The sequence below is a fragment of the Falco rusticolus genome, chromosome 12, assembly GCF_015220075.1.
Source record: "Falco rusticolus isolate bFalRus1 chromosome 12, bFalRus1.pri, whole genome shotgun sequence".
Taxonomy (NCBI): domain Eukaryota; kingdom Metazoa; phylum Chordata; class Aves; order Falconiformes; family Falconidae; genus Falco; species Falco rusticolus.
In genome coordinates this window covers 19,858,196-19,880,272 of record NC_051198.1, presented here as the reverse complement: position 1 = coordinate 19,880,272, position 22,077 = coordinate 19,858,196, and the positions used below count along the sequence as shown (strand labels likewise).

Here is a 22,077-nt window from a genome sequence, read left to right as displayed (position 1 = left end):
TACCTGTATCAGAATCAGAATATCCACAGGATTTCCAAGATACTAACTTTGGTAGTGAGTTATACAAGTCGGTCTGTGTCCGTTGATACCATTTTTGTGACTTGTTCCTGGCTGAGGAGACTCTGATCAACAGCCCTGATCCTCCTCCTCTCTTCCCCTGCCCAGACCTTTAATGCTGTATTTCAGGCTGAGATGTCCTGATGCCTTCAAGAGGATTCTTTCAACAGTCAAATTTCTGTTCCTGAATGTACTGAAGTATGTAGCTGTATCTAAGAAAGAGACAGCAGTTTTGGGGTCTGTTTTCCTAGGAACCTGCACATTCTGGCACAGCAAGATGAGAAGGTGACATGAGCAATTGGCAAAGGGAGAATGACCTAAAAAAAAAAGTCTCTTCTCTCTTAGATGCTATTTTGGTCAGTCCTTCTGTCTCTGCTTATGACTAATAGTATTGGCTATCGAGGAGGTAAGCAAGGAAGGAGGGCTTGTATTTCACTCCTATTTTTCCATGGGGAAGATGAGGCTCTCCTTTGACAAACACATGAAAAATATAAGCAGCCAAACTGACAAGCAGGGAGACCGGAGCCTTTCCTGCCCCAAATTTTCTTGAAACAGAAAACAGTTCTAACATGTGCTTCATCATAATTAGCTTCATGTAACCCTATATGAAAGTACATTACAGAGAAGGTGTTTTCACTGTAGGACGGAATTTCATAGCAGAGAGTTGATTTTTCTCAAAGGTGTCTGATCGTTATCACAATACTATTTTTTGGTAGAGATGGAGACGTTCTACTGTGGTGGCAGGCTAGCAGCATGAAATGCATACCAAAAAACATCTGGCACTCCATTACTTCAAAAAATAAGATCTTAGATTTTCCTTTACATATTAATAAACTGTAAACCTACCTAAATTGATATAAACCTTACCTACCAGTGATTCTCAACTGAAGGAGAAGAAATGAGATGTGATAAACAAGCTATTCTGTAAATTCACTTCGGCCATTTCTTCTGTGCTGGAACACAAAGTGTGATTAATGTTGAATTGTGTATACCCACTCTTCCCAGTAATGAGAAACAAAAGTTATATATTGTTCCACAATCACTTTTTTTCTCTGAAATTTACTTTGGACATGTGCATTCTAGCTTTGGTCCTTGGTGTAACCAACAAATATTTAGAAATACTTGGCTACAGACCTCTTATTGAAATGTGTGTGCTCATACTGATGGAAATGTGAGCATGGAAAGCAGATCTCCCTGGAAAAACCAATGCTGTGTGAACTGTCATTTACTGGAGAAGCAAAGGACTATGAAAAGGGTGTTTATGACTCCTGGTTATTTCCCAATATACATTATTTGGAGTGTTTATTTATGTCATGGTATGAAATGCTTTATGGTAAGAGCCTTGTCATGACTTCCTACGCAAAGTCATTGAAGCCATCTTTGACCCTCAGACAACCTTTTTACCTTTGATTTTTGCAGCTTACACAAGAGTAGCCAGTTTCTATTTTCACTGTCCAGTTGGAAGCAATCATTTTAAATAATTGGTAGAAAACTACAATGTTCTAAAGCTTGCATTTTTGTGGTCAGTATATTCACTTGGGTTTGCAGAGGTACAAATGACAATACTGGAGATGATGAACTAGTGACAACTTCCAGAGCCAAATAATGTACCTGGAAAATGACACAGGCTGTAATTACCCCAGGGTGTTACTGCTGACATTGTCAGTCATTTGTAGAACTAAGCTACTACATCTCATACATTTCATATTTGCATGTCTCAAGCCTTTTTTTTTTTCCTATTTAAAAGTTTTTATTATAAAACGTTTTTCCTTCAGTTCCTTTACAATGAGTTGATGACTCCCCCGTCCCCACTATAGTCTTCATTCTTCCAGCCCCAGCAATGCAAATGACATTGTGACTTAACACGCAGAATAATCGACTAGGAAGAAAGTATTTTTGTCTGAAAAACAGAAATCTTTCCCCCCTCCCCCAAATTTCTTTAAGTTGAGAAAACAATATATTGTCTTGCAGTGATAAGTGTTCAGTCATCATTTGCCTGCAATGAATTCACTTTACAATTATCTCCCAAGCATTTGAGGTTCTTTGATTACAAATAAAGGAACAGTCTTCCATTCTGTGTCTGAAAACTGCTCAAACTGCAGAGTATTTGTTCAGTCGGTAAATGTAAGCAGTGTGACTTACTTATGTTGAATTTGGTCGCAGGAGGTCTTGGGAGGAGCAGAAGCATTCCTGCACACCAGTGTTTCCTTGAATTTCCTCTGAGGAGGAACTATTCCTAAGCATTAGCGTAGCATAACACTGTGTTGTGCGTTTTTTAAATATGGACGGCGATTGCTTTTGTTTGCCAAAGTCAAAAGACAATTTCCATTCATCTGTTGTTCTCAGGTTTACTGTATATTGTGAAATGTAAGTTATTTCCAAGGGTGTACCTACACTAGGAACTTAATAGGGGATATTTTTTTTTTCGTTTATTTCCTTTCTTTCAAAAATGTGCCTTTGGATTTGTGAAGCTTCTTTGCCTGCATTTGTTTCACAAAAAGCGCAAAACTAGAATTGCATTCATGCTTTGATGCAGCACTTTGAGTGTGCCATACATCGCTCATTCTGTTGTGCTGAGGAAATGAATGCTTAGGAGAAGATAAGCATTGTATCTCTGCGTTCAGGGTGTAACACGTGCTTCTGATAACTCGGGCAACAGCAGGGGTTAGAAGGAGCAAGCTGTGTGGAATCAGAGGTGGAGGAAAGGGCACTTGATGCTGAACTACCCCATTCCTGCTGCTGAATCAGTGTTTTTTTTATATACAGGTAATGTACAGGCATGAAATTGCATTAACACTGGCTTTTCTAATTGGCAGAATAAATCAGCTCATAAACCAGCAAACAATAAGAACAACACTGTAATTAAGTTAATGTTAAAAACGCAATGCAGATAACCAGAACCTAATTCCTGGAATCACTACTTTCCCCTAGTATTATTTTAAAGAATTAAAGTTGCAGAAAGAGAGTCCTGTCTGCTGGATAACAGGGTTAGCAGCGTATTACCTCATGAATTACGTGTTCTGGATTCAAGATCTGCAGTTCGTACTTAAAGTGCTTCTGTGTATGATTACTGTCAAGTAGGTTGATTATTTTTTGTAACCTGTGATTGCAGAGCAATAGTTCTTAATTTTAGTACATAATGCAGTAGGAAAGACACATTCAGAAAATGCTTAGGCAGTTAACTGCAAAGACCCTGCGCCTGAGGATAATGCTTTGTGATAATTTTGAATGTTTTTGTGGATTTTGCTTTTCTTGTCTGTATATTTTTTCTCCAGTGTTACAAACTTCTGTCTCGGTAAACTAAAGGTCTTCCTCAAATTAAGTCGAGCTCATTTTTAGTGTGATTATAAGATTATTTTTTTGTTGTTGTAATAATAATACTTTTGAAGTAACACTTAATGGTACTTGTTCCATTGCTGCAAACTGGTAAGAAAAAACCAATTACGTTTGGTTACTTAAAATGTTCATAACCCAAGTGGAGAAGAAATAATGAAACTGTCTCACTTTCTCAGCTTATTTCATAAGGTGGTCTAGTCTGGGTGAAAAAGTTCTTTCCTGTAGTCTTATGCACCGTAATAATCTGGGAGTGTTACTAGGATTAAACACTGCTGCTGTTGCCTGTCTGACTTGTTCATATGCTTAAATGACATTATCTTCAAGCATATTTATTCTGGAAGGTTTAGACAAAGGGCACCTTTCACCCACTGGTATTGCTGATGACCCCATTAATATAAAAGGGAAAGGTGAAGATCAGAGAACTAAGTTCCCTATCAGCAGAACTAAAGGATACCATATATAAACATAAGTGAACAGCTGGAAAAGGACCGGAGCGTTATTAAGGATGTGATTTCTATCCTGGCTTGAAGAACTGTTAAGGGGAAAAAAAAATAACATGTTGCTAGGGAACAATGTGTAAACTTGTAATAATTCTGCGGCTGGCACCATCCTTTAGCAGTGGACTTGTTCTGATTTAGTCTTAAATGGTTTTACAGTGGAAACTTTTATAGTGCCTGTATGTCCTGGTGCCTGTAAAAAGGGAGAAACACTTGATTGGTCATTAAGTTTGGTAAAGCAACTTCTGATGTGAGGGAATTTCTCTTCGCAACTTATTTCTGTTTGAGTTCAAATATGTTGTGGAAAGAGCATATGAGCATCTTGGGGAGTTTCTGCCTTTATTTCTGCCAAATTCTCCACAATAATAAGCTTCTAAACATCTTCTCGGTACTGAAGTTGCTCTGTGATTTACTTGCATCACATCACCAAAACCCCTTGCTAGTGATTTTGTCTGACATTTCTGCTTAAAGTGGAGTAATTCACTTCATCGGCCATCAGGGGAGAACCATTCTGTATCCTGGAGTTTCCTTTCTACTGAAGAAGTACAAGTGCAGATTATTGCCTTGCACAAAATCATTTGCTGTAAGAATTCATTTATAAACCGTGTCCACTGATGGCAGTTTCAGTGTTGTTTGAGCCCAATTATTTAAATTCCCTTAGGCATTCTAAAACTTGGCAGATAAAACTGAAAATCCATGCGTTGGTTTCTGTTGTGTTGAACACCAAGGCATTTGTGTTTTTTAAAGAAGCTCTGTTGTGCTCGAGCTGCATTGGAGGTTGCATTGGCGTGCAGACCTTTTGTAAAACACGCCTCTGAGTGCTGCATGAGTGCCTTTTTAATTGGAAGCAAGGGCTTTCTTCCTTGGTTGCCCTAATTGAAAGCAAAGTTTTCCACAGAATTTGCTGGTGCATGTTCATGCATAAACATTGGTCAGAGTCCTGCCAAATCAGGGTGTAATTATTTTCTGAAAGAAACCGCTGTCGTCTCAGTCCTGAAATCTGAATATTTGGGTATCAGAGTATGTAAGAGTTTAAACTGTGTAGCAATGGCACCTTAATTGGTGTTGTCTGCTAGAATTTTTTTGACTGTCTACTTATTAAACAGTTCTTTTCCCAGCGCTCTATTTATGCTTGAGTTTTTCTAAAAGGTGTTTGGCGACTTTGATAATAATTCAGTGTCTACAGCAGTAAAAGCTAAGAAAATGATGTGCAAAACCCAGAATTTTTTTATTGTATGATATAGCACAGGGATATTACTCTACAAATATAACAGATCTTTCTTCACTTCTTTGCTCGGTTTTATTAATAGATTTTATCAATATCCTGGAGTTAACAGAGTGCATTGCATTAAGAATGTCTGTGAAGTATTCTTCAAAAATATGCTGCTTAACAGCCTCCAGGTACATTCAGCTGTTCCTCAGTTCCCTTTAGGGAGATATTCTTTCTCTGTTGTCTGTGGAACTGAGAGGGTGACTGAGTATTTTGGGACAACTGTGGCTAAGCATAGTTTTTGTAGATTTGGCATGTAAAACTACGCCAAAAGCATAGCACCTCTGGGTAAGAGCGAAGCTTTTGTTATGGTAATGTGTGAGTAGAAAAAGTATGGATTTTTGGTTTTCACTTGGATCTTTTTGGAGGTGACTGGAAGTGCTGTGTAATGCATCTTCTCTAAATTTCAAGAGAGAGGAAGCCTCATCCTTTTTGTTTAATCTGATAATTCTGCTTAAATTGAGGATTCCTCGGGATTGGGGATAGTTTGGCTTGTTTTCTTTCTGGGTAGTGGGGCTTATGAACGGTGTGAGTCCTTGTGTCAGGAGTTATTCAGGTGGTTATACCTCCGTGAATGCAGCCTCTGCGTTTTCTCAGGAACATTCAGATCCTGAAATGTTATTTCACTGGGATGTCAAAAAAATAAATACGCTTGTAATAACAAAAATAGCCTTACTGTGAAGATAAGAATTGAACAGGGTTTAGAGTTCTTCACTCTACTGTTATCTTCTCTTACTTTATAACAGTGCCAAATATATTCAGTTATCAGGAAACAGTAGACTGTCACAGCATTTAATTTTTATACTACCAGTTTAAAACTTGCCTGGAGGACTGATGGCCTAAATGTATTTTTATGCATGATAATTCTTGTGCAAAAAAAAAAGAGAGGAAAAAGGGGCTGGGAGGGGAGGTCACAACTGAAATATCAGTAGCTTTAGGTGGGTTTTCACATCACAGAACCTTTATCAATGGGAAGTTATTGACAGCTGTATTGAGAGAGATACATTATTTTTTAAATTAGAGTCGATTAAGAATGAAGACTTGTACAAATGTAAACTAGATACAGGGATTACTGCTGAATATTGGATTAAAGTTTCTAAACAGTTTAAGATGTTTAAAATGGTTTGTGTTTGTATCAGTGACTGAACTATGCCTTCAGACTGGTGAAGGTGACTGTTCAAAGTAAAAGAGAAACACCCATTTGAGCATGTAATTATCGTTTTTTTTAGAAAGAGATGTGCAGCTGTTCTTTCTCATGTCCTTTTAATCTCTTTAATACTATTTTTAACTATAACTAAACCCATGGAGAATTCTTTGTGTAAGTGGTGCCAGTTGGGACCCCCATAAGAATTGCAATTTGGAACCAGGGCAAGAATAATTAACCCACTGTAATTGTATGACTATCTCACTTGCAGAATTGAGACTCTGCCGAGTCAATTCGTGCAGAATTGCATACATTTTACCCAGAATTCCATGTAGCGTTGTTAAATGTCTCTTCCAAAAGAAATCTGTGCTCTTATCACCAATGTGATATCTTACCCAAATTTTTGAGCAAGCCTGTGAGATCGCTGGTAGCATCATCTTGCATCTTATAGATCAGCAGTGAATTTTCCTGCAGTTTTTGTTAACTAATTAGGAGGATGTTTAGTTGCTGAAGTTACACTTTTTCGAAAAAAAATGTGGCTGCAATGTGACAACTGTAGCATTTTAAAGCCAAAGAGGGCGAGATATCTTTCCTTAGGGGAAGAAAAAAGCAATTTAATTTGAAGAACAAAGTGAAGTCTATGTTAGCTATTGGCCTAATAGTGATTCCTCATCATTTTTATATAAATATAACTGTGAGTTCAGTTGACTGACTCCCAATTTATCATATAGGAAAGAATAATTAAAATTTCTGGATGTTACACTATGCAGTATACCTTATCAATTTCAAACTGAGAATCCATCTCAAAATTCACAGAAAAATGATTGTCTGGTTTTATAAGCTTTTTCAGATGGAATTAGTAATGGAACTATGCTGATACAGTTTGCAATTTTTTCTGCAGAGCTAATCCTCTATGTTCAACGATGTCGTATGTTAAAAGCACACTGAAAAAAACCCCACTTTTTGAAACATGAGTTATGAATTAGTTCCATTTTTGTAGTTGCTTGCAGAAGAGGTTAATTAGGCAAAGAGAATGAGTGCAGTTAACAGCACACTATAGTGTGCCATATATTTTCAGGACCAGTGATGATTCTCAAGCTTGTTTCATGAGAAATCTTTCCAATCTGCATTTCTGATATGTTCATTGTTGTAGCTGAACAGTAGCATCTTAGCCGTCAGGATGAGATCAGAGAACAGGGCTTTTCTGGGTAAAGACAGTACTCTAACATGCTGTACTACTTTTGTTTTCCAGAATCGTCCAGCCATACAACAAGAACAATAATGGTAAGTATGGAGAAGATTACAGGTATCAATCTATCTATAGATAGGACTTTTCCTTTTGAAAACAAAGTGGATATGGTAGTATCCTAAGCCACTGGCATGTTGTTTTATAAAGTCCAGGAACACTGTACAGATAAAATGAGTTAGCCTGCTACAGCATTTCATGGGAAATCTTGGCAAAAAATGGGAGGTACCAGTGCTGTCAGTTTGAATAGGTGAAAAATCCAGTTACGATTCTTTGTGTTACATGTTTAAGTGTTTTTTGATTGTCAAATTAATGATGATAAAATCTCTTGTATTCTATATATATCACATGTTAGAGCATGTTTAAAATTCAAAACAATAGCTGAGTGATTTCTTGCATCACTTCCTCTGAGTCTGCTTTCTGACTTTACCTTGAGTCTGATTTGTTTGGGTTCCAGAAATAGAGAAATATTTAAACGGGTAGATACGTCTTCAGAAGTGAGATTTAAAAGTTTTATGTGTAAAAATGTTGCGGTCTTCGTGTCTATCTTGGGTTTTTATAGGTGAGAAATTTTATCAGTCTCTTTCTGTTTCAAACTCCTCATAAGTCAGAGAAGGACTGAACAAAAATTCACCTAAAGAAAACTTATCTCTGACTGGGAATGTTTCATGCCTGTCCTGTAGAAATCTGGGGAGAGGGTTATCCACTTCTGGAAAAAGACCAATTTTTGAGGCAAGTTTTGAAATTTTAGAATAAAACGCAACAAAACTTGATGTGAGCTTGCCTGTTTTCATTCCTACAGTTTTCAGGATGTCACTTCAAGTTTATGACCTCTTCTGAGTGTATAGCATTTGTGGGATGTATACATTCCCACACAGATACTTGAGTCAACAGGGGACAAAGGATAAATACAGTTCGTTGCCTTTATCATAAATAGTCATTAATAATCCAGGGCAACTGGATAATAAATAGGTAAGGACTACAGATCACAAAATTTCAAAATAGTAGAGATATGTCTGGAAAAAGCGATGTTTCTGTTTTCTACTGGATGTGATACAGTTGTTTGTTTAGATAGACCCATTTCAAAATAAGATGCTCAGTTATTCAGGTGTATTCCTCTGCTATAAAATTCTGGAAGGGATTGAAAATTTTTTCAATATTTTTCCAATTCTGCATTGATTTCAAAAAGAGGTAGAGGTTAATGCTGAAGCTGGTAAAAAAGTCACTCTTTGTTTCCCTTTATTTTTTTCCTATCAGTTTTACTCTGAATGTATCACATTTTGTCAGTCTCTCTTTTCCATTAATGCATCAAAACTGCTCTGAAAACTGACCCAAAGAAACAGGGATTTTGCCTATAAAATTTCTCCTTGCACCAAAACATGGCCAAACTTTAAAGAGAAAAGTTTCAAAATAACTTGAGTTTTTGAGGTTCCTGTGTTGTGAACCTCTCCAGACCTCTCTGCTGACAACACAAGCTAATGGTCTGCAGTCAGTGTGTAGTAATTGCCTATTGCACTTAATTAAATAAAAGTACAAGTAAAAATAAATATTGTTTAGTGTGAAAAGGTTATAACAATATGTCCACTCTTCTCTGCAATTAAAGCATAACTGTGTAACGGAATGAGTAATGCGTAATGGAAAATTTCTTACTCTCCAATGAGTAGGTAGAATATGTCAGTAAAGCCAGAAAATGTGCTACTCCTTGCATTAGAAACAATATGAGATTATCTGTTCGATACAGACATAGTAAAGTAATGGTGTTGAGATCCATTTTTGAATGACTACTGCAATAAATAATTACCCTGAAATAAAGTCCCCTTTTTCTGACTGATTATGGTTAATATTGTAACAGATAAAAAGTTAAAGCATGATCTTCAGTCAATGAGAATGTGAGAGGAATAACAGCAAATCTGTATGCTGCCTCGGATGCTTTGATGTAAAAAGGCTTCTGTTTTACCAAGTTGAAGTATTTGAACTCCTTTTAAGTTGTATTTATAGGTGGTGAAATAACATAAGTAAGGCATTAAATCTGATCTTGTCTCTGAAGATTCAGATTTATGTTAAAATTGAAGCCAATGAGCAAGGAATAGACGTACTTTGCTAAGGAAAAAGAAATGCAGTTTCTCTAAAGAGCATTACAAGAAATCTTCTTCTGTATTGAAATACAGTGATGTCTCCCTAGTTTTCATTTCAGATTCTTTTTGTAAAAATAAAAGGCCAGAAAAAAATTTAAGGGTCTGCATAAGGGGAGGGAGAAGGAGGGGGCCTTCTGTGTTTTAACTAGAAAATTAATTCCCTTTTATTCTGTGGATAGATGCCTAAGTTAGTGTTTCATTACTAATTTACTGATTTATATAAATAAATACATCAAAGTGCTGCTGTTAGAGACATGGTTTATTCAGAAGTTACATAGCTTTTTTGTAACTTCCATGAAATACAGAGGCTACGAACATTGTAGTATTTTAGCCCAGATGCTTTGGGAAAGTATTGGGAGTGAGGAGCTGGGTGTTCTTTTGGTTTTCCCTTGCACAGAAAAATTACTGACTTGGATTTTCAGCATTACATCTATTCTAGGTGTTTTGTGAAAGGCTTGATAGCCAATCAGGAGATTCTAAAGTAATATTTGTGTTGAGTATTTGGTTGATTCCGTGATTGTGATCTGTAGTTTGAAAATCTTTTTTTTAATAGCCTTCATGTTTCTTAAATTAAATTCTGTACCTAAGATGAATGCATGCCTGCATGCTAGAATTAACGTTTGCGACTCCAAGCTGTGTGAAGACTGTGTTTTTTAATTTTTGCATTCATCTGAAATCTCTATGAATAAGTAAACTAAACCAGCCCCAAACCTTGATGCATATTAGAAGTACAACGCTAATGCCTTTGCAAAGAAAACCACTTCAGGCATGGCAAGACAGAGTCGATACCCAATTTAAACTTGACATAATTCTACACTTGTTTTACACTGTATCCTGAATGGTTGGATCAATAGAAAATATATTGAGCCAGTTAATATGGATTATTACAATCATCTCAGCATGTCTGATTTCATCTAGTAATTTTCTTTCTCTCAGTGTAGTGAGCTTCTTCTGCTGTGCTTGATTTGACTTGATTTTTTGTTTAAAGATGTGACAAAAAAAATTAAAATGCTAATTTAAGCCAGTTTTTTGTTCTTTGAAAGGATGGGGCAAAACGTTAGCAATCATAAATTCAAGTTCAATTAGAAATTTATGACAATCCAATTAAATGTTCTTTCAGCCACAGCATAAACATTCACCATTACTTCTGACATTATAGTGCCTGTTGATGTTATGTATTTATTTTAAAGCTGGATGTCTTCAGAATCTTCAGTGGCTTTTAATGAAGAAATGGTTGGCCACTTATATGCCAGTAAATGTTGAGAAACTTATAGACAGAAACCTTGACTGTGATTTGGGATCTGAGTCTGGTTTTTGAATTGGTACAAGTTGGCTTTCTGATGTGCATCTTAATACCCTTGTGCTTGAAGTTCCTCTGGAGCTAGTGAGGATAGGAGATTTACCCTCCATAATAAAAATGCTGTATTAAGTTGCCCCTTTAATATAAGGTGTGCGTGGAGTATCTTTGTAGGTGTCTTTGAAATAGTATCCAAACTTTGCTGGGCCGGTGGCTGCCACTACAGCACCTGTCATGTGTAGAGTGATGCTACACAGGTAACTCCCAGGCGCAGCAAAGCCTTTTGCTAGTGCACCTTGTGTTGAGAGGCCTGGATTTACAGTTAAGCAACTCATTGCATTAGTAACTTTGTGCTGCTGCTTCCAGAAAATTTGACAGAGGGAAACACAGTTCTTATGCCGCTTCTTTCTTCGTGAAAGGGACAGTTGCATTCACTGAACATTGGAGGTGTCTCAGTGGCCCACTGGGAAAGGAATGTTTGTGTATGCAGCTGGGCAATCCGTGCCCCTGCCAGGGGAGTTTGATGAGCAGCACTTGCAAGCAGCTCTCAAAAATGAAGCTGTGCACCAGTCTGTGAGAGAAGTACCCAAGAACGGTTCCCCCAGAGAAATGTTGTAGCAGGGGACAGGTGGAGCTGAGAAGACATTATAACAAATGGTTCTCGCATAAACTCCTCCTTGTTGAAGACCTTGAAAAGATTGCTTTTGGTCCCAGGGCTCGCTGAGGATGTGTCTGTCTGCAGCATGGAGACCTCCTGTTCAGTAAGTGAAACTCTTCCCAGAGATAACTCTCTGCTGACTTTTTTGTATTTTGTGTTCTTTATTGGATGTAACATTGCCTGAGCCAGAGCTCCCTTAGCCTTGCGAAGTTTTTAAAGTGCATTCAAAGATAGCTTTTCTCGTTACATCTTTTGGGCATGGAAAGATTTTGTCCTGGATGTACAAGAGATCTCAGTGATCGTACCCAGACTGAGATGAGGGAAAACTTGGCGGAAAGGAGTCACTGGGCACAGAGGAGGGTTTGTCCAGCATGCAGTTAGCAAACTCTGGGTAAAGTCCTGCTACTCAGGTGCTGCTCTGTGATCTGGCCCTGGTATGCGGACTCGTAATACCGGTGGTTTTGTTGCAAAATCACAACACAGCTTATTGGTGATGTACATGTCAAAATCAAAATGCCAGCTGCTAACGGCATGTGGTAATGTTAGGGTGAAATCATTGGAGCTTTCTGCATGCAGCGTTCTTGAATGAATAGAGTTTCTGTGGTAGTACAGGTGGTATTCCTGAGGCTTTCATAACCTTTCTAGTGTAACTGCTAGAGGGGGAAAAATTAAAATCATCATAATAAAAAAAAAAAAAAAAAGGCATTTCAGAAGTACCGTGTGTGAAGGTTCATTTTGCTCTTGGTGTTGATGTTAGTATGACAGTGGCACTGAATGCTCATTTTTATACACAGCAGTAAATACTTTTGTGAGAGGAGCTAATGAACTGATTTTCTACTCAAGAACTTCAATTGTTTTGGTTAACTAAAAATTAAAGATAGTGTGCTAGCACAGACTGGAGAACAATGATCTTATTTTCTCTTGTCCTTAAGTGAAATGTAATTAATTTCTTGAAATATTTTGAAAGGACCAGGGGACAAGGGAAATAAAAAATTCCAGCCATGTAACAGAAAAGAGATTATATTGTAACTGTTGCACCATTTTCTCTAATATTATCTCTTGCCTGGAATAAGACTTAGGGTCTAATAAAAGTAGACAAAACAGAAGTTCAGAACTAGTAATGACATCTGTCTCTGCTGGGTGAAAGAGTATTATGAAAAAACACATACTTTTTCCATCAGGCTTAACTGTTCTTCAGAGTTTATGCCCTAGGAAATACATTTTTTTTGTACCTTGTACGTGTCCTGAACATTTTTTGCCCGTGTGTGTTGCCTTGAGTAAAGGAAATATTCAATGGTGTATTAGAAAGGAGCCTGGGAAAACATATAAAAGATTATATTTGATAACTTAAACCCATTTCTGACTGGGGAAGCACAGCAAAATATTGCCATTTGGGCCCTTGAATGTTCTTTATAATGCATGCCACTGGCAATTGCCAGATAAAAATAATTAATGTAAGATCTCATGTATGGCAGTATTTTCCGTGCATGAATTCTTAGTCGCTTTTTGAGCACTATCCACTTAGTACACTAAGAGATCATCAGTGAAATACCTTTATGAATTTCTGATTTAATCCAAACTATGTATTTTATCCTGAATTTATTCTAAATAACGGCTGAATTACTTCTAGTAGCATGTCCTTTAGTTCTTCCTCCCCACCAAAGCCCATATAAAAAAATATGTCGAAACTAAACTGCAGTTTAGAGATGGAATGAAAAAACAGAAAAAAATAGGCAAATATTTAGAGGGACTACAAAGATAGATTTACAGCCCCATGTGCAGCAACAGCTAAATTCACCATAAATCCTATTAGTCTTGAAGAAAGAGTTATATGTGACTCACTCCTCAAAATTGATGTCTTGTTGCTTTTTGTTGTTGTTTGGGTTTGTTACATCAGATCTTGAGGAACCATACAGGAGATTATTCAGTTATTTGCACTAAAATAATGAACACTGGAATATTTTGCCAAATGCATAAAGTTTGTGCTTCTGGAGGTAGCAAATGGTATGGATTGGGGCATGTTGAAAGTTTTGGCATAATGTGAATATAATGAATTGAATAAGAGTGTAAGAATTGTGCAGAAGAAATGACAACCTTGTTTATTCTTTTTGGCTGTTATGTTTTAATGGCGTGATTTAAGAGATTAGTTTTGTATTCTGTTCTGCTAGTCTCTGTGGATGCTACCAGCCCCTTCCTTACTCAGTGACTGTGGAACTGGTCCTCTAATTAGAGGGTACTCCCATGAGCGTGCAGCTTTGTGCACGTTTTAGGAATACTACAAAAAATGCCAGCAGTAATGTGGAATACTGGTATTATTTCGCCAAGAAAACAGTAGTACTTCTTCCTAAGAAAACATGGTGTTGAATCCATGTGAGAGAAAGTAAGCAAACTTTCATCTTTGTATAATGTCTTCTATGATACCTGTCTAATCAAATAATGTTGTTTGTTAGTCCTGCTGATAATCAATTTTGTGGGAAACAAGGCTTGAATTTCCAAGACTGATACGTTTGTCATGGGATATTCTTGTAAAATGTTACCTATAGACAATACGGAAAACATTATTTTCACTCTCTCCTTTTCATGTATCAAAAGACAGCTTCTCTGGTTAGATTTGTGTACTTGCTCTTGTTGCACAATTATAAAAAAGGTTTAGTGGAAAATTATTGTATCATTTTATGTTTAATGTCATCTGTATTAAAATGAATGCAGACATATTGCAGTCAGCTCTAGTATATAATGACTGGTGAGTAAACCTAAGAACCATGACACCAGCAAGGTGATACAAACCTTTGTTATCCTGCTCCCATTTAGGTTAGCAGCAGGACCAAACCACTTGTCTTACTTGGTGGCATTTATTTTAAAAGAAAGACAGGCAGAGTAAGGGCCTATAAAGTGAGAAGTATGGATTTTTTTAAACTTAGATTAATGCCATACTTGAATAAAAAAAAAAAGTCTTATATCGGATTGGCTGGAATGCTGGCTTTTTGCTCAGAAAACGGGAATTCTCTGCTAAAATCAACTGGTTTCTGTTGTGGAACTGCTTTGTTCATGGCGTTGACTCATGCCTCAATTTCTCTTTGTATAAAATGGCATTAGCGATAATTAATTTAGCTTCTAAAGAGCTCTAAGACCTGTGGATAAAACATGTCGGTGCACACAGGGTGTTACCTGACTGCAGGTACTGGCTGAGGAAGACTAGCTGGTTTTTGAGAAGGGTGCTGTGCGTAGGCTGCCCTTTACAGCAGAATTAGTTAACAGGATTATGATTCTTCTCAGGCAAACATCTTTCCCTTTTATTATGATTTCAGCATGCTGCTCCCCATGTTCATATGACTAATGGTAAGGCCTTGCAAGCCAGTGCAAGTGCCATTAAGACAAGCACCATTCCAGTGATCAAGAGACAGAGGCAAAATTGGCTTGATGCTTCAGATGATGGTTTCTTTATAGCTACAGAAGAGACCAGGTAAGAGAAATGAAATCTAAGCAGGGAACGAGGCTTCACTGCATACATATTATTGATCTCCTATTTGATTAACAGTTTTTGACCTTATTGCTTGAGGTTGTGTTACAGTGAAGAGCAATGTTACATGAAAACATACACCCAGCTTTGCACTCTGGCATACTGATATTATCAGTATTTCACTAGTAGAAGTTACTCAGTCAGGGCTACTTCTTTACAGAAAAGATTAGAACTTTTCCATGTTGCTAATTGTAGTTCATATACAATGAAATTTAAGGCACCTCTGATCATTCAGCAAAATGTAGATGCATCCACAATGTAGGTTATACTCTAAAATTTTCAGAACTTGAGAAATACATAGCAAAGCATAAATACATAGCAGATAGCATCTTCTCCAGGCTAGAAATTGATTTCCTTTAAAAGCAGCTGAGATTATCATCTTTTCCAGTCTTTCATTTACAGAGTAATTGATAAAATTTAACAAGCTTTTGCTTTTCCCAGTAGAGCTTGATGTCACGGAAGAGTCACTAGTTTTCTGGGGGCTTCTCTGTTCTTTTCTTCCCCTGTTAAGATCTGGCCATTCCCTGATTTAATTCAGGCTAAGACAAGAAATTACAGTCTAATTTTGTAAGCTGTGGTTGCTGGGCCTGTTATTTAGATACCTTTAAAATCTTGCTTAAGCAAGGGAATTGTTACGGCAAGTAACATCAGACTGCTCCTCACTTCTGTGATTATTTCACAAGCCTAGAAAAACTGGTAGTTGAACAAAAATGTAAATAATAAAATGAAGGAAGAAAAAGAGCATATGTAAATACAGAGCTAACCAAGGAAAATGTGCATATTTAGTCCCATTTGTGGTAGATTCAGCTAGGGAAGTCAAAATACTAGTATGTGACAATTTGGTGGTTATTTCAAGATCAATTAGCTATGGCACTTCAGTTTTCTTGTGTATGAGGAATGCAACAATTCCGAGAGAGTGGTAGGAGGATGATGGGCTCTTGGGCTTCTAATATCTAGCCCAAATCGATAGCATTCACTATTCCTGAGAGTTGCTTGATGCAAAGAGCTTAGTACTATCAGACTAATCCCTAGTGATTATACCCTCAAAGTGAGACTGGTAACCTTTTGAATTTTCATTTTTTTTTTCCAGTTATTATAGAGCAGTCCCTGTCAAAGGATGAGATGAGTCCTGCACTGACAGTGTTTGTCTCTCCCTGCTGATCTCAGAGGTAGCCCAGGCAACTGACCTGCACTAGATGTTTAAATTCTAGGTGATTGAAGTATGGTGAGATAAGTCCTGCCTTTGCTATCACTCATCTGTGATAGCCCAGCCTATTCCCATCCTAGGAAATCCCCCTCCCCACTCCCATGGCTGCGGGCACCGTACCTGGGCCAGGCAGCAAAGCAGAACTTGCACCGTCTCCCCCTGGCACCCACGGTGGTGGGTAGACAAGGGGCTTCATCCTCAGGACATCTGCTGCACTATTCCAAATCGTGAAACATGTAGAGAGTAACGTTTCAAATCTCCTGGTGTGGGGAACACAGTGCAGTTAGGCCTCATTGATACTCCCTAAACCAGAGGTGCCTGAACATGCGGTGCTGCATCGCTGTGGCCATGCTGAAGCAGCACAGCAGGGAGTGCTCAGGGGCTGGCGTGGGGTGCGTCCCGGTGCAGCCGTGCCCTGCCTGACGAGGGCTAACCCCAAAAGTTCGATGCCAGTACTTACCGCATGCACCTTCCTTCTGTGATAGCAGCACACAAGGAATATTAGTGCCTCACTAATGCTAATCTTCAAAAGGCTAAGTGGTGGGAGACAGCAACTTTTTATCTTTTGAAACTCTGTTTCACATGAGATCTGTTCCTTCTCTCTCACAGGCCTTTTCCTTTTTTTTTTTTTTTTTTAATTATTTTTTTCCCCTGTCCCCATCCCCATCGATTCCTTCCCTACCTCAGGCGTGCTTTCTCTTTTCTTTTTCCTTTGATCCTTTGATTCCCTCCACCTGTACTCCATGATTATTTAGAAGAGACGGTGGAGATGGTGTATCTTGTTCTCTCTGGGCTCTCACTTGCCTCCAGCCTTTACAGCTTGAAGTGGAAGGCACTGCCTGGTTCTGCTGCTAGGAATGCGCTGATGCCCAAGATGACAATTAAAGCTCTGCTCTTTGGAGGAAGAGGGAATAGACACTAGTCCCTGACAGGCAGCCTGTCCGGTGACAGGAGTTCATGTAGCTGAGCATGGCCGTGACAGACTTGAATGCCACATAATTGCAATGGGAAGCAATATCTAGGGAGGAGATGTTTGTGAAAAAGCCAGTACTGCCATAAAATGGAAAAAAAAAAATAATCAGTTGCCAGTTTGCAGCCATTAGGTGTTTAAATATTTTCTGAATGCTCAGGTCAGAAATAATCTCCCCATTTGAGTCAAGGTAACAACTCATTCTTTAGGGCACTTGTTTCAAGTTGCATCAGGATCCAGTCTGCTTTATCATGTGCATTTGTTCATTAAAAATACACATTCTAATTACAGCAAAAGGAAAAACATCTTTCAGTACAATTACAGCCTGTAAAAGGGAAAATATTGGTCAGTATAATGTTTTGTTTGCAGCAGTCCATAACAATTTTTATTTTTCCATCCTAAACCATTTTTTTTTGTGTGTAGTGAATTAATGTTTAAGATACATATTTCTATAGAACATTAAGTAGGGAGTCTAGAGGGTAATTTTTCTCAGATATTTAGCTAAAAAAATAATATCAACCAACTATTGTCATATAATCTGAGAAAAAAGTGTAACATTGCTGCTAAACAAAACGAGGTGCCAGTCTTTTTCATGCTAACCAAGTCAAAGATGCACTTGAGCACTGTAAATTTTATTATCCATCCACAGATGAGATTAATATATGTATTTACACTTATAGCTCCATTTAAGAAGGTAGTTTAAAAGAAGTTATCATCCTTCCGCCTCTGAATTTAAGCAGCAATCATATTTCTGAAAAGTTAAGTGTATCTCATTGCTCACAGATTTGAAATACTTGTGGCAATGGATGAGTAGGGAGCTATATATTCAGAGCAGTGAAAAGAATTGTGGGAATTATACATCATCTAAGCTTTCCAAGGGAACCCTTGGAGTTACCCTAGAATTTTAGGGCAATGCCCTTCACTCTTCATTCAGGCCACAGTTCAACAGTGCCTGCAGGTATGCTTAAAATTTAGTGTGAGCATATGTGTCATTGAAACAGAAAGACTGGTGTTTACATCTGAAGTTCAATATATTTTAGCCCTTCAGAGGAGAACAGGAATTACTGTATATCTGTTGTAATGTGCATCCTCATTTCAGCTTTTTTTTTTTTTTTTTTTAAGTTGTAGCTTTTGGATGCAGTTTCCTCACCTATTCCGTGTCAGTATCTATGTCACTGGGGAAAAATGCCAGCATAATTCCCTTCGTATGCCCCTCTCTCCAAGCCCAAAGGCCTCTGCAAAGCTGGACTGCACATTAGCACTGTGCTGAGCCCCAGGTCTTACAGCCCCTGGACAGTTTGAGGAAGGGAAAGAGTGAGTTTGCGTCTGCCTTACGTATTAGTGCCATGAAAGAACTACTATATATATATTCTATTATAGGCCCAGTTAGAGGTTAATGCAGTAAATTACTGTATTGTGTGAAATGAATTCTTTATACTGAATTTCCATTCTGGGAGTTAAATAATAATTGAAAAAATGGGTTGATCTATATCTATATATGTAGATCCCCTTCCTGAATATATCAGCATGCTCAGTGCATTTTGCCAAGAAATACAGAGGTCCCCAGTTTTGCTATCTCATCTGTGGAGAGCTGCATTCTCTGTTCAAAAACCTTTGTGATGCCTGTGTGAGTCCAGCTCACTCGGGGTTTCCATGCCTCTGTTCAGTCACAGGCTTACAGCAGGGATTAATCTAGGCAGAAAACCAGGTGACAGTTCAAGAACACTTACCTTGACATTACATCCTAGTTTTGGGTTGACCTTTGCTGGATTTAACTTTTTTGTGTTTCTTTATTCTTACCCTTTTTGAATGAAAAAGGAATTCTCATTCCGTACTACGAAAGAACTTGCTCAAGATACTATTCTAAAGTGCAATCTGTTTACACAATTCATTGAAAAATCACTCTTTAAAGAGACTTACATTTATCACTGCTCACCAAGGGATGCTCCTTATTTCTTTTTAATATACTTAGATATTAGCTGCTAGGATTCTCCTAGCACTAAGCGCATGCTTTCAGATCCACCAAAAGTCTCGTAACTATAAAAGAATTTTATTCAGGACAGTGTACTAAATCACCTTTGCTACAAGGAAGCCTTTTAGGTTTTATTTCCCTTCTGTTGACTAGCTGTGATGAGGATTCTATTATAGGCCCTGTTAGAGGTTAATGCAGAGAATTACTATATTGTGTGAAATGAATTCTTTATACTGAATTTCCATTCTGGGAGTTAAATAATAATTGAAAAAATGGGACAGTTCATTTTAGTAAATTTGTAATATCACCTTAATATCTGTTGAGTTGTACAAGACATAATCATGATCTATGAATGAAATTAGTAATACAGCCATTGGATGTCAAGGGAAATGAATCTGTTGATTAAAACTTTTCTTACCTGTTCTAGGTATGCAGTGTGCATACAGTTCCTATACACATGCTCTGTTGGTAACAGAACGCACGTGCATGCTAATCATCATACTTGTATAGGGACAGCTAGAACACTGTGGAAAATGAAAATTTTTTTTCAGCATTTGCATTATAAGAAATGTGTGGAAATGTTTGGCTGAATGGGTTATAGCAGCAGATTCCATATGCTTTCCCTTCATGGGCCAAAAAGCATATTTGCATATAGAACTGCAGTTGAATGACTCGATGCTTGTTTCCTTTCAGTGCTGAAGCAGTTAGAAACCTTCTCACGGTAAGTGCAACTCCATTGGGAATGAGTTAACTGCAACTGCTAAAATTAGAACGTAATCTGTAGCTGTTAGCAGCAGACATTGCTTCCTTTTTGCTGATAAATGATTTGAGAGGCATCCCTGTGGCAGCATTATGTAGGCAATTTTCATATTCTTCACTTCATGTTCTGTCTCCAAAAGGAAAAGCTTCCCTTGATTTGTTGAGGTGCTATGTAAGGATATCACAGTCGCTGTGATAATTACCTGATACCACTCATTTTTGTTTATGCATGTCTCATAGCACACACACAAAGCTTAAAAAGCAAAGTTGCATGTTGAGAAAGAAGAGAACGTGAGGCTGACAACCACCTTCAGCAAAATGTTGAGTCTTGTCTTGCCACCAGTGGTCTGGTTCCCTTGCAGAAGTGGGGGAGTCACGCTAGCACTCAGCCCTTCGTGTGCCTGCACACACTGCCAGCACTCTGCCTTGCAGCTTTGTCACTGCAAACCCTCACCTGTACCTCTGAAAGCAAACTGAAAACCTGCGTGAACCAAATCCAGTATTAAGACTTAGGAATGACCTGCCCTTGACCCTTCTCCCTCCCACGTGTGTTTTAATCAATGCTTAGACAAGGTCAGGCACCGTGTTTGAGTTACGACATGTAACACGTTGCTGGGAGAAAAGGGAAAAGTAGAGGGGTGGGTCTTCAGCACCTGGGGTCTGATACACTGTGCATAGCTGCAGGCCTACATCAAAGTCAGAGTTCTAGTGCTAACTGCTCCTTCGTCCTCTTCACGTGTGCAATTTGTATCACAGGATTCTTCATAGGTATGTTTATTCTTTCTTTTTTCAGTTGTCCCCAACTGTGCACCAAAAAAAAGTGGGTTTAATATACGCTCAGGGATGACCTCTGCTTTTCATGCAGATGAGGCAGTTTGATTTGAATGGGGATCCTGGTTTTGAACATCACCATGCTTGGATCCAGGGCACAGTGCATTTTCGTTTCTTACCTGCATGGCACTGTGGCTGTTAGACCTCAGCCCCGTAACTGACTGCATGAAGATGTCTGGCTGCACCCTTGGAAGCATCAGCTGCAGGCTCAGAATGATGCACCAGCTACTACCCTCTAATCAAAAAATCAGCCTCTACAGATGTAATTTTCTGGTTCCTTTACTTCTGCTGTATTATATAGTTGTCATACATCTTGAAAAGCAGGAATTACAGGATATATCCCTTAGAATTATGTCTAATCCTGGCTGATAGGATTGAAAACATCTTACTGATTGGTTACAACCGAGCACAGGTGAGCTGACAACCATATCCAGTCACTGTGAAAATACCATCTATGGGGAATTTGGGGAGGAACTGTCCTTGCTACAATTTAGGAGCTGTCCTACTTGGCTAGCTACTGTTCAAAGTCATTATACACTGATGAGAGTGAATAACAGTTTCTGTGAGCTGTTATTTTGACCTTATTTAGTGTGGACTATTCATGAATGCTGCACACTGTTCACACCTTATAAATCACACTTCTGTGAGCTGTAGCTGAGGTGCTGTGATACAGAATCGCAGCCAGTGGTATAGAAACTAGATCATGATCTCTTGCCATTTGTTTCTCGTTGAGCAGCTTGCATGGGTCTACAGATACGTTCTTTCACTCCACATGATTTTTTTCCTCTGGCTCCTTTTACACTACCTACTAAGTCAAAGTAACACTACCGTGATAATGCAAAAGTTTGTTTTTAAAAGCAGGATCATTCCATGAAGTTAAATCAACTCCTTTGAAGAATGTGAATTATTCTATTTTTTTAACTTATAAAAGGAATAATAGATATATACGTGGAAAACATGTACGTAACAAAACTCAATATTCAGTGTAAGTTGTGCCGTTAGTTAGAGCTGGTGTGTTTGAAGAGCATACAGTATTAAAGAGTTTTGTTTTGTCAGTCTTCAGAACAAATTAAATACATTCTGGTTTGGAGCTATGTATTCATCTTCTTACAGTTTAAGATGAAGTTTTAGTGACATTATAGAAATCTACTTGCCCTGTTTAAAGCTACATGGTAAGG

The 22,077-nt window shown here is 38.1% G+C and overlaps 1 protein-coding gene across 2 annotated transcripts in view; it reads left to right on the top strand.

Moving 5' to 3' along the window:
• Positions 1-22,077, top strand: part of MTA3 (metastasis associated 1 family member 3) — a 136,667-nt gene that overhangs the window by 99,801 nt on the left and 14,789 nt on the right. Inside the window, exons 17-19 of one of the 2 annotated variants that reach the window (XM_037405659.1) lie at positions 7,557-7,588; positions 14,949-15,103; positions 20,003-20,030. In XM_037405659.1, coding sequence (XP_037261556.1) covers positions 7,557-7,588; positions 14,949-15,103; positions 20,003-20,030 — 215 coding nt within the window. The remainder of the gene's footprint in view (positions 1-7,556; positions 7,589-14,948; positions 15,104-20,002; positions 20,031-22,077) is intronic. The other variant, XM_037405660.1, reaches the window with a different exon arrangement.